The following is a 12,287-nucleotide window of genomic DNA, read 5'->3' as shown; positions in this document are numbered from 1 at the left end:
CCCCCCTCTTTGTCCCCCGCCACTCCCCGGGTGTGGCCCCCCCGCTCCCCTTCCCGCAATGTCCCTCCGCGGTCACCTTGTCCCCACTTGACCACTTGAGAGCCCTCAGCGTGGGTGCGGCCGGAGGCCGGGCCCCCCCCGGGGGGGGTCACCTGCCCCAGGTGAGGCCACCTGGAGGGCACCGGGGTGGTACAGCCCCGCCCGGCCCCGCCCGGCCCCACCGTGCCCCCCCGTGCCCCTCTGCCACCCGTGACCCCCGTGTGCTACTCTGTCACCGGCGTCCCACCCTCTGTGCCCCATCCGTGTCCCTCTGCCACCCTGTGTCCTCTCCCTGCCCCTCTGCCACCGGTGTCCCACCCTCCATGTGCCCCCTTGTCCCCCTGTCCTCCTGCTGCCCCCTGTGCCCCCTCTGGCAGCTCTGGGGGCACATGAGGGAGGAGCTGGTGCTGCTCTGACTGACCCCGATGTGCCCCCCCCGGCACAGGGGTGACCCCCTTCCAGCTCAGCTCACCCCGACACCCCCCCGGGACAGGGGGGTGAGGCCAAGGGACAAAGCACCGGATTCCAGACACAGGGACGTATTTTCCCGTGAGGGTTTTGGGGGGCACAGGAGGTGGCAGAAGGACTTGGGACACACGGGGTGGCACAGGGGGCACAGGGAGTGGCAGGACTTGGGATGCACAGGGTGACACGGGGACAGGGCAGCCTGGGGGGTGTGGGGGCCACGGGGGGGGCACATGGTGACAGAGGGATATGAGGGGGCACAGGGAGGCAGAGGGGCACAGGGGTGGGACTGGCACGGGGGCTTTGGTGTGGAGCTGCTCAAACTGTGACCCACCCCAACCCCAGACTCATGAACACCCCCTGGGTTCCCCCCTGCAGTCTTGGGGCTCTCCCTGACACGGGGCTCTCCTTTGGAGGTCTGGGAGGGCACTCGGCTCGTGGGGTGTGGGGATTTGGGGGAATATGGTGGATTTGGGGAGCACATGGACAACATTCCTGACTCCCTTCCCTCTGGCTCCCGGCAGCTTTTCCCATCTGGGTTGGGTTTGTGTGCCCGCGTTTTGGTAGCAGGGGGGCTCCAGGGGTGGTTTCTGTGAGAAGCTGCCAGAAGCTTCCCCAGAGTCTGGTGGAGCCAATTCCAGAGGCTCCAGGATGGATCCGGCAGGGAGAACGAACTGGAGGAGGAAAATGTCCTTGTGCAGGTGAAAATTGCAGCCAGAGAAGAGCAGAGTGAGAACACGTGAGAGGAGCAGCCCTGCAGAGCCCCGGGGCAGTGCAGGAGGAGGGGCAGGAGCTGCTCCAGGAGTGGAGATTCCCCTGAGATTCCATGGGGAAGCCCCTGGGGAGGCAGCTGAGCCCCTGCAGCCCACGGAGGCCACGTGGGTGGGTCAGGGATGTACCTGCAGTTCGGGCAAGGCCAGGTGGGTCAGGGATGTACCTGCGGTTCTTGGAGGGCCGGAGTGGGTCAGGGATCCACGTGCAGCCCTGCAGAGCCCACCCGCAGCTGGGGATGCCCGAGACAGACCGTGAGCCCCTTGAAGCCCGTGCTGGAGCAGGGTCCTGGTGGGGACCTGTGGAGCCGTGGAGAGAGGAGCCCAGGCTGGAGCAGGTTTGCTGGAAGGACTTGGGAGCCTTTGGGGGACCCAGGTTGGAGCAGGGGGAGAACTGGGGCTGGTCTCCCTGAGAAGCAGCAGGAACAAGCTGTGATGAGCTGCCTGTGACCCCCATTGCCGTGTCCCTGCGCTGCTGGAGGGGGTGAAGGGAAAGCTGGGGAAGGAGGGAGGGCTGGGGGGCAGGTGTTTGTAAGATTGATTTGACTTCTCAGTCTCCTGCTCTGATTTCAGTTCCTATCCCCCTGGTGAGTCTGTTTTGCCCGTGACGGTGATGGGTGAGGGATCTCTCCTGGTGTTTATCTCAATTAATGAACCTTTCATTAGGTTTTCTCTGCCCTGTCCAGTTGCAGAGGGCAGTGACAGAGCAGCTTTAGTGGGTACCTGGTGTCAGCCAGGGCCAACCCACCACACCATCAGTGCAGTCGGGACCTGCACTCACCTGGAGTGAGGAGCTCCAGCCCCAGCCAAGCCCTGGGAATGGGCAGAGCCAGGAGCAGCACTGGGATAATCCCTGCCTGGGAGCACCCGGGGGGGCTGAGGGCTGGAGGACGCAGGATGAGGGACATGGACGAGGGATATGGGATGAGGGATTGGGGCCAACAAGGGTGAGGGTCCTGCCCTTGGGCCACAACAACCCTCTGCAATGCTCCAGGCTGGGGAAAGAGTGGCTGGAAAGCTGGGAAAGGACCTGAGGGTGCTGGTGACAGTGGCTGAACGTGACCCCAGGGGTGGCCAGGGGACACGAGGCCAATGGCCCCTGGGCTGTCCCAGCCATGGGGTGTCACAGCCCCAGGGCAGTGCCCGTCCCTGTGCTGGCACTGCTGGGGCACCTCCAGGGCTGTGGCCAGGGCTGGGCCCTCAACAAGAGAGACATTGAGGGGCTGGAGCATGTCCCAGGAAGGGGCTGGAGCATCTGAGGGAGCTGGGGGGGGGCTCAGCCTGGAGCAAAGGAGGCTCAGGGGGGACCTTCTGGCTCTGCAACCCCCTGACAGGAGGGGGGAGTCGCGGGGGGGTCGGGCTCTGCTCCCAGGGAACAAGGGACAGGAGCAGAGGGAACAGCCTCCAGCTGTGCCAGGGGAGGCTCAGGTTGGACACCCTGGAAAGGGTGGTCAGGCATTGGCAGGGGCTGCCCAGGGAGGTGGGGGAATCCCCACCCCCGGAGGTGTCCAAGGAACGACTGGATTGTTCAGTGGGACAGTGGAGATCAGTCACAGGTCGGACTCGATGCTCTCAGGTCTTTTCCAACCTAAATGATTCCATGATTCTGTGATGTGGGATGGAAGATGCAAGACGAGGGATGGGGCTGAGGGCTCTGCCTTCCCAGGGGCCCAGATCCCCATTCCCACCATCCCTGGGCGCCTCCCGCTCCCTCCCCGCAGCAATTCCGGCTCACGCGGCTCCTTCGTAACGAAATAATTTATTTCCTAACAATCAAACAAGACAGAAATATCCATGGACACAGCAAAGGTCTCCTAAAACACGGAATTCCTAAAAAAAAAAAAAAAAGCACCATTCCATTGGCTTGACATGGGATTCGGCCCGACAACGGGATATTTACAGCAGGAACGGCTGGAAATGGGATCCGTGCCCGCTCCCGACTGCCCCAGGGAGCCGAGGCCGGGGCGGATCCGCTTCTTGGGGAGCAAAAAGAACACAAAAAATGACGGGAAAGCACAAATAAGAGGTGCCCCAAAGAATAATAAAGGAAAGGTTGAGTGGAGACGGGGTGGCTCCACTGGAAAAATCAAGGATGAAACAAACATTTTGGTACTTCCCGGGAGCCAGCGGGTCAGGATCTGCCTTCCACGAGGAAAAAGAAAGGAAAAACAACCCACAAATGGGTGGGTTTGATTCCCGCCCATCATGTCCCGATACGACTCCTCCCACTCCCTGGATTTTTATCACAATCTATAAAAAAGTCCTTCCTGCAGCTTATTTCATAGGAATGCTGGTGGATCAGTGAATTCCAGGAACAGGCTGGCACGGCCCAGGGGGACCCAGAGATCCGCCGGGCTCCAGCCCCATTCCAGGTTAGTGCAGCGTTTCGGGGGTTCCCGGAGCACAGCCCCACAGTGCAAAGGGCTGGGAAGGGTCAGGTTGGGATAGGGAGGAAAAAAGGGGGGAAAAGAAAAGGTGTTGGGAGCTGAAAAAGGCACAAACCTGCCAAAACCCCTCATTTGCGCTGAGGCCAAACCTTCGGAATGTCCAAAACCAACTGAAAACCAACGTTTGGTACCTCCGGAAGGGTTTTCCCAAAGCCAGGAATCCCCTGCCCGGAGGGATCTGCTGGGATTCCCCAGGGAAGGGATGGATCTGGCCAAACACCACCAGAGTCACTGGCCCCCAAGGGCTGATACTCCACTTGTTTTTGGTGTTTTCCATCTTTTTGCCTTTTTTTTCCCTCTTTTTGAAGGCGTAGGGAGTTGAGCTCAGGCGCCCATGGGCTGTGGTGATGCCAGAGGGTGGGAAATTCCAGGGGCTTTAAAGGAAAATCCCTTGTGGTTTGGGTTTTTTTTCTCTTTTAAGAATCAGCACATGGAAAAAGAGCCAAAACCTGGGGGATTTGGGTAATTCCTGGGGCCTGTGGCAGCTTCCTGCTTCCCAAATGGGCAGAAATGGGATTGGGGTGTGAAGGGAAAGGAAAAGCAGAAAAGGAGGAAAGGAAAGGAAAGGAAAGGAAAGGAAAGGAAAGGAAAGGAAAGGGAAAAGGAAAAGGAAAAGAGAAGGGAAAACGGAAAATAAGAAAGGAAGGAAAACAGGACAGGAAAAAGGAAAAGAACTGGAGTTTCCCCCTCATCCCCTTGCACTCCATGGAGCATCTTGGTGCCTCTCAGCACCTGCAATTCCTGAAGAAAAGGGGCCCTCAGAGCCTGTTTTTCATCCCAGTGCCAGGAAAAGCCCTTGGAGAGCTCCCTGCCGGACACTGAGGCCTCACTGACCCCACGGGGCTGGAGCGAGAGGGTCCCGAGGGGCTGGAAAACCCCTGGAGCGGCCGAAGGGAAAAGGAAGGTGTGGAAAGCAGAGCTCTAAGTGCCAACATTCCCAGAGCAGCTCTAAAAGCAGGAAGTGGTGGGAATGTTCCCTCCAGTGCACCGGGAACCGAACAAACACCACGGACAGCTCAGTGCGCTCCGGCTCGGGACCCCCACGCCCTCGGGGGCTTCTGGAATCCTCCACGAGCCTGGGAAGATCCCGGATGGATGGAGAAGAGCTCCGGGGCCGACCCGGGGGGTCCCGCGGGGTTATTGCTGAGCGGAGGCATCATCTTTGTGCTGAAGGGGTGGAGAGAGGCCGGGGGCTCCCTCCGAGGTAGAAAATACTGTCCCCGAGACTGGAAGCGTGGAGAGGGAATTCCAGGAGTCTGGAATGCCGTGCCACGGGAGGTGGGACGTCCCGTTTGGGATTACGGAGGGCAGAAACTTCCCAGCCCGGAGGTGGCTGTTCCCAGGGGTGGCTGCCATTCCCCACGCCGGGAATGCTCCGGGACCTCGGCAGGGCCGGGATGGGGTGTCCCTGAATATTTAGAGTCGGGGGGGGGGAGGAACCCCCCGACTGAGGCCGATCCCTGTGCCCACCCAAAATGCTCCGTGGGCGGGTTCCCAGCTCGGCTCCGCTCTCTCCCAGGTGTAAATTCCACAAGAGGCCGGTTCTGCCTTCGGATCTGCTCCCAAAAACTCAGCTTTTGGGTCCTGAGCGTCAGGAACTCGATGTCGCCGGCCAGATGCGGAGAAGATCGGGAATACCGGGCGGTGACAGCCTGGGAGAGAACCCAGGGAAGGCTCTGGAGGTCGCTGTTACTGCCACGATATTCCCAGGCGCTTCCAAGCGTGGCTGGAATGTTGGGCCTGGCGGAGGAGATCCCGGCCGGGCCGAGGAGCCGGCGGGCGCGAGCGGAGCCCCGGGAGCAGCCGGATCGGCGGGACGTGCGGGGGATGCGGGGGGGGGTCGGTGTGCTGGCCAACGGGATCCCACGGGAACGGCGCCGCTGGAACGGCCGCGGGAAGCGCTTCCTACATCCCGAGGGGAAGCTTCCGGCTGCTCGCCGGCTTCGCCCTGGTCCCGCCGGAGCTGGAATACCCCTCGTCGCTGCCCAGGCTCTGGAGGCTCCCGCGCTCGTCCGAGTCGCTGGGGCTGCTGCTGCTCCAGTCCAGGTCGGCCGGGAGGTCGTCCGTGCTCTCCACATCCACATCCATCTCTTCTGCCGGAGGAATGGGAACGGTTGGAGTCCCAGCGGGGCCGGACCTCCCGCCGGCCGTCCCCCAGCGCGGGCTCTCACCTCGGTCCGAGTCGGAGCGCTCGGAGGACAGGCTGGAGCCGATGCTGTCTATCCTGACCCGCTCCATTCCCAGCTTTTCCAGCTGCCGCTGGAGGTGCCGCTGCTCCCGCTGCAGCTGCTCGATCTGGTGCAGGGCTCGGCGCTCCAGGTCCTCCAGCTTCTGCGGGGGGGGACACGGCACCCTGAGCCCCCGGGATCCCGGCACGGCCACCACGGCTCCCGACGGGCTCCAGCTGGGCACGTGGAGCCGCATGGATTCCAACTCCCCCCGTCGTGCCAGCCCAATCCCAGCCCTCCCACAGATATCCCAGCCCAATCCATTGCTCTCCCAGTTATCCCAGCCCAGTGTCAGCACTCCCCATCATCCCAGCTCAATTCAGCACTCAGTTATCCCAGTCTGATCCCAGTGCTCCCCTGTTATCCCAGTCTGATGCCATTGCTCTCCCAGTCACCCTAGCCCAATCCCAACCCTCCTCCAGTAATCCCAGCCCAATGCCAGCACTCCCCATTATCCCAGCAGAACCCAGTGCTCTCCCAGTTATCCCAGCCTAATCCATCACTCTCCCAGTTAATCCAGCCCGCTGTCTGTGCCCCCCCCAGTTATCCCAGCCCAATCCCAGCCCTCCCCGGTTACCCCAGCCCAATCCCAGTGCCCCCGAGCCCCACGCCCCATCCTGGGGGGGCTGTTCTCATCTCTGCCTCCCTTCCCAGGGCCGCATCCCGGTTTTCCCGGCTCACCTGGATGTGGAGCCTGGCCCTGGTGAGGAGGCTGAGGGTCGTGTGCCGCCCGGCCGCAGCCCCCAGGGGCACCAGCCCCTTGAGCCTCTCCAGGCACAGCCGGAGCTGGGCACGCCTGGAACGGGAGCAGCGGGATCAGCTTCCCCAGGGAAAACTGGGCTGGGGGGAGCTAAACCCAGCCAGGGGCCTTCCCAGCCTCCGGGGGCTTCCGGAAACTGGGAGAAAACCGCGGCCAGGCCAAAGGACACCTTGGAAAAACCTCGTGGATAAACCCTGCGGGCACCCTGGGCTGTCGGGATGATTCCTGGCAAGGAATTCTATCCACTTGTGTTCATTGTCTTCCCAAAAATCTCCACCTCAGGAATGCTGGTTGGTTCCTGCTGACAGCGAAGCTGCCCAGGCTGACACCCAGCTGTAAATCCCTTGGGAGCACTTCCTTTCCATACTTTTATTAGGAACAGGGTGGGTTTGGATCCAAAACAAGACCAGATTCCTGTGGGAGCACTGACCATGGTCCAGAAATCCTCCCTCTCCATGTAACATCCAGGTTTTCTCCACATTAATATGTAGGACATTAACGCCAGAGGGAAACTCTGGCTCCATGAGGAAATAAGTGCCTTTACCTGCTGATAACCAGGATGCTCCCAGCACATCCCAGTTTCCCTGTGTCCATTGCTCCAATCCCAACATGTAGGTCAGATCCTTGGGAGTGGGTTGCAACACCCATCTCTGAACCACCCAATCCTGGGCAGCTCCAAACTGGGATTTTGCAAGGACCTGCTGGTCTTGTTTGGGATACATTGGGAGTAAACAGGGATTTCCTCACCCAAAGGACCTCGGGATGACAGCACAGGCAAAGAAGGTGGGATTTACTCTTGGGATAAATCCCAAACTCCAACTGGCTCAAAGATGAGCCTGGGGAAGGATAATTTTCCTGACTAAGTGGAGTGGGAGCTGGCTGAGGAGATGGATATCATTCCCAGCAGTCAAGGACAGGGAATGCTTCAATCCTTGGTGACCTTTATCCCACCCCTTCCCTCCCACCCCCCATCTCAACTCAGCTGGAAAACCCCTGGAAAAGCAACAATTCCTCCAAAACCCAGCTCCTGACAAACCTCCAGCACTCACCTGTTCTTTTCCATCTCATTGTGTGTCGACCTGGAAAAGAAGGAAGAAGTTATTACTTCCTCTGGCTGATTAGGGATTAACAGCTGGGATTAACATGTTGGAATTAGCAAAGGCTCCCTGGAAAAGCTGCAAACCCGGGGGGCTTCCAGAGCTGCTCCAGACCCAGGGATGGTGAACACGGCGGGATGCAGATGGGGAATTGCTGGACAAATGGAAAGAAAGGGTCAGGAAAGCTGGAAAATGGGATTTTAATGCAGAGAGGGTCAAGCTTTAGAGCTGGGATTGGGATTAACAGTGGTACCAGTGATGGGAAGTTGCTCCATCCTGACTCTGGGCAGAGCCTGAGTGGGATCCCCAAACTGGCTCAGAACACTCCAGGGACCGGGAGCCTCCCAAGCCTCGCCGGCATCCAACCCCATCCCCGTCTCCAAGTCATCCCTCAAATGCCAGGAAGATGTGGAAAAAACCCTTCCCTGTGTCCAACAACAGGGAGCAGCTCCAGAGGAGATTCCGAACGTGCCGCTGACACGTCACATCCACAACAAATCCCCCTGGAGCTCCGAATTTCCACGGAGCTGGGAAAAGATGGAAAACACAAGCTACGAAATTCCTGTTGAAACCTGGGAAAGAAGCTGCAGGATGCCCCCCTGCCCGTGTTCCCAGGAATGATGCTCGGGGAAGAGCTGCTTCCCTGGCCACAGACTCCCTAAAACCTCTGGAGGCCTCGAGAAGCTCCACTCAGCCTTGGGAAAAATGTTGTTACACGGCCTGAAAACTTAACGGTGGGAATGACCCACGGGTTGTTTGGAGAGGGATGTCTGCTGGGATGTCCCCATGGGATCTGAGAGGGCAGGTTGGTCCCCATGCTGAAGGGAAAACAAGGGATGAATTGAAGGGAAAATGAGTGATGTGCCAAAGGGAAGAAAAAGGGATGTTACTGAAGGGAAAATGAGAGATGTCAAAGGAAAACAAGAGATGGCACCAAAGGAAAAGGGGGGATCCCACTGAAGGAAAAACTAGAGATCCCACCAACACAGCAGCAGCAGATGTTCTCCAGGGCCTCCTTCACTTTGCCAGCAGCATTTCCTGATGGATCACCCGGCTCCGGAGGCTCTGTTGGCTTCCCAGTGCCATCAGCTCCCAAAAGCCACGGCCCTCACAGCCCCAAAAATGTCTGAGCCAATAAATCCACGTGTTTCACCCCCAGCCCTTCACCACAGGGCTGTGACAGGCTGCAGCCTTCTGAGCTATTCCCTTGATCCTAACTTATCCAAACACTTCCCAAGCACAGTACAGACAGGGATGAAGCTCCCACCACCCTCACTAATTACAAACCCATCCTCTCTTCAACCCGAATCTTTCTTGGAATGGTTGTTTTCCCTTTTGCTTTGCATCCACCATCACCAATATTTAGGAAAATATTAAATAATTGATGGATTTAAATTTTGGATAAAATAAACAGGGACAGAGGGGACGGCAGCTTCACCCTGGAGCAGATGGAACATATCCACGCGCTCCCAGATCCTTTCCAGAACGATTTCATACCCATGGAGTCCCTGATTACAATTCCCACTAATTAAAACTTCGCCTGATCACCAGCTTTCCCTTCGGAATGTGATTTTTTTTTCCTGAAAAAACCATAACCGCTCGGCCTGAAGTGAACAAAATCCTTCGAGAGGGAAACCTGGAGCATGTCCAGGCAGGACAAACCCCCGGATTCACCTGGAGCCTGTTTGAAACAAGACCCCGAGGCCTCAGCTGCCTCCCACCCCCCTGACAGCCCGGGACACCTGCATGGGTGGGACAGGGCACTGGGAGAACCCCGGGAGAACCCCGGGAGCCCCGGGAACCACAGCACGTGCACATCCAGGTGGATTTGTTCCAGCGGCTGCCAAAGGTCGGCGCAGACGGGGCTGCTCCCGACCAGGAAAGAAGTGACAGACGTGGTGCCATCCCCGCCCGGCTCCTCCCTGGCACCGTCCGGCGCCAGTGACGTGTCGGGATGAACCCGCTGCCCCTCAGAGCTTCCCTGGGCTTGGAGGCACAGCCCGGAGCCAGCCCTTCCCAAAACAGCTGATCATTCCCCCTCCACGGCGATCCAGGGGAATTTTGGGATGTTAAAGTGAAGGAATAAAGCACGAGGGCGACTCCTGTTGCTCCTGGGATGGTGAGATTTGCTCCTAAAACTCAACGTGGGTGCGTGGAGCCAACTTGGAGGAAAGGTGGTTTAGGACTTTCAGGTTTAGGACTGAAATAATAGGAAATAATAGGGAGGGACAATGGAGAGGAACAACCAGGGAGGGATAACGGGGAGGAAAAACCAGGAAGGGATAACAGGGAGGAACAACCAGGGAGCAACAATAGGGAGGTTCTGGGTTGATTTCAGGGTGGATACTTAAGCAGGTGACAGGAGGGTCCCCCTCCAGCCCTGCCAGGGGCCCTCTGACAGCAGGACCTCACTGGGCCTGGTCCCCTGGTGACAGGAGGGTCCCCCCAGCCCTGTCACACACCCAGTGACAGCAGGGCCTCGCCGTGCCCCGGTCACCCGGCGACAGGAGGGTCCCGCCCACGGTGTCACACACCCGGTGACAGCAGGACTTTGGTGGCACCAGAGCCCCACCCAGCCCTGTCACACAGCTAGTGACAGACAGGCCTCACCAGAGCCTGAGCAAACAGCGACAGGAGGGTCCCCCCGGCCCTGTCACACACCAGGGACTGAGCACCCCCATGGCAGGAGGGTCACCCCGGCCCTGCCACATGTCTGGCGGCAGCAGGACCTCACAGTACTCCAAACACAGGGTGACAGGGGGGTCACCCCGGCCCTGTCACACACCTGGCAACAGTGGGACCCAACCAGAGCCTGGTGACAGGGGGTCACCCCAGCCCAGCCACAGGCCCAGTGACAGTGGGGCCTCACCGGGCCCAGACACCCGGTGACAGGAGCCCCCCCAGCCCTGTCACACCCCCAGTGACACCAGGACCGTCCTCCAAACACCTGGGACAGGAGGGTCTCCCTGACGTGGTCACACTCCTGGTGACACCGGGGGGACCTCACAGAGCCCGGTCCCACAGTGACAGGAGCCCTCCCAGCCCTATCACACCCCGGTGACAGTGGGGCCTCACGGGCCCGGTCCCCCGGTGACAGGAGGGTCCTCCCGGCCTTGCCAGGAGCCCCGTGACAGCAGGGCCTCACGGGGGCCTGGGGGGTCACCCCGGCCCTGGCACACCCCCGGTAACAGCGGGGCCTCACGGGCCCGGCCCCCCAGTGTCAGGAGCTCTCCGGCCCTGCTCGGCAGCCCCACAACGGGCCCGGCCCGGTTCCCCCCGCCCCCTCCCGGTGCCGCCGTCACCTGCCGCCGCTGCTGCTCCTGCGGGCCTTGGCGCGGCGCCGCGAGGCCTCCCCGTCCTTGCCGCCGGGCCGCAGCGAGGCGTAACCGTGCTCGGCCTCTGCGGAGACACAACGGCGGCCGCGGGTCAGCGCGGGGCCCGGCCCGGGGGCACCAGGGGCAACGGGGGGAAGGGAGGGGGTGTGTGTATGGGGTACCTCGCTCCCGCCGCTCCAGGAACTCGGCGGCCTCCAGCAGCATCTGGATGCCGAGGCGGGGGGGGGCGGCCATGGCGGGGCCGGGACGGGCCGGTCCGGCGGCGGGGGGGGCGCGGCGGCCTCTGCCCGCCCCGAGCGGCCGCTCCGCCAGGCCCCGCTCGGGCCCCGCCCCCGACATCGCCCATTGGCCGACGCTGAGGGAGACCCCGCCCATCGCGATCGCTCATTGGTGGGCGATGAGGGAGGCCCCGCCCAGCGCCCGCACGAGTGGCGGTGATGGGGCGTGACGGCGCCCGAGGGCCGCGCCCCCCTCCCGCTGTGATTGGGCGAGAGAGCCACGCCCTCCTGCCATTGGTCCACCCACCCAACGGCCCCGCCCCGCCGCCGCACGCGCTGCCGCCTGACTCACTTCCTGCCGCGCAGCCAATGGTGGGGCCGGCGGGGAAGGGGGCGGGGCCTCGGATTCGGTGCCGGGGGGGGGCAACGTGAGACCCGCGGGGACCCCCCGGGACAGGGACAGACCCGGGACAGGGACTGACCCCTCTCCAGGACAGGGACAGGAAATCCCTGGAACAGGGACAGGGAATCCCGGGGCAGGGACTGACGCACCCCCTGGGAGAGGAACAGTCACTCTTCAGGACAGAGGAAGGATCCCTGGGACCCCCAGGGCACCCCCTTTATGGTTGGGATCCCCCACCCCCAGGGCAGGGACCACCCACCCAAAGGGCTGTGAGTCCTCCTGAACAGGGAACCCCCAAGTGCGTCTCCTTCAGGGCTGGGACCCCCACCCCAGCGCAGGGACCCCCTAAGTGCAGGTACCCCCTTTGGGGTCAGACCCCCAGTGCAGGGCAGGGGCCCCCCTGGGGCCCCCCAATGCAGGCAGCTCCCCCCCCAACCTTGGGAAGGACCCCCAGCCCAGGGCAGTGACATCCCAGGCAGGGCCCCCCCTCCATCCCACAGCTGGGAGCACGTTGGGCCCCCCCCC

At 61.2% G+C, this 12,287-nt stretch overlaps 1 protein-coding gene across 3 annotated transcripts; it reads right to left on the bottom strand.

Moving 5' to 3' along the window:
• Positions 1–3,017: 3,017 nt before the first annotated feature.
• Positions 3,018–11,441, bottom strand: MXD1 (MAX dimerization protein 1). Of its 3 annotated transcripts, none has more exons than XM_027697602.1 (6): positions 11,303–11,441; positions 11,109–11,205; positions 7,759–7,788; positions 6,631–6,745; positions 5,893–6,052; positions 3,018–5,811 (listed from the first exon to the last, which is right to left on the bottom strand). In XM_027697602.1, the coding sequence occupies exons 1-6, from the start codon at positions 11,373–11,375 to the stop codon at positions 5,627–5,629; spliced, it is 660 nt and encodes a 219-aa protein (XP_027553403.1). In that variant the 5' UTR covers positions 11,376–11,441; the 3' UTR covers positions 3,018–5,626. The 3 variants fall into 3 exon arrangements, with proteins under 3 accessions (XP_027553403.1, XP_027553402.1, XP_027553401.1); XM_027697601.1 differs by having other exon boundaries at positions 3,018–5,814; positions 11,303–11,436; XM_027697600.1 differs by having other exon boundaries at positions 3,018–6,052.
• Positions 11,442–12,287: the final 846 nt, after the last annotated feature.

The sequence above is a fragment of the Neopelma chrysocephalum genome, unplaced genomic scaffold, assembly GCF_003984885.1.
Source record: "Neopelma chrysocephalum unplaced genomic scaffold, ASM398488v2 Primary Assembly neopelma1_120, whole genome shotgun sequence".
Classification (NCBI taxonomy): domain Eukaryota; kingdom Metazoa; phylum Chordata; class Aves; order Passeriformes; family Pipridae; genus Neopelma; species Neopelma chrysocephalum.
This window is presented reverse-complemented; position numbering and strand designations above follow the sequence as displayed.

Coding starts and splice junctions, on each gene's coding strand:
- MXD1 (XM_027697600.1), bottom strand. CDS start 11,375: ATGGCCGCCCCCCCCCGCCTCGGCATCCAGATGCTGCTGGAGGCCGCC. Junction 11,206..11,302: donor CCTGGAGCGGCGGGAGCGAG/GTACCCCATACA, acceptor GTGTCTCCGCAG/AGGCCGAGCACGGTTACGCC. Junction 6,746..7,758: donor AATGAGATGGAAAAGAACAG/GTGAGTGCTGGA, acceptor CTCCCGTTCCAG/GCGTGCCCAGCTCCGGCTGT.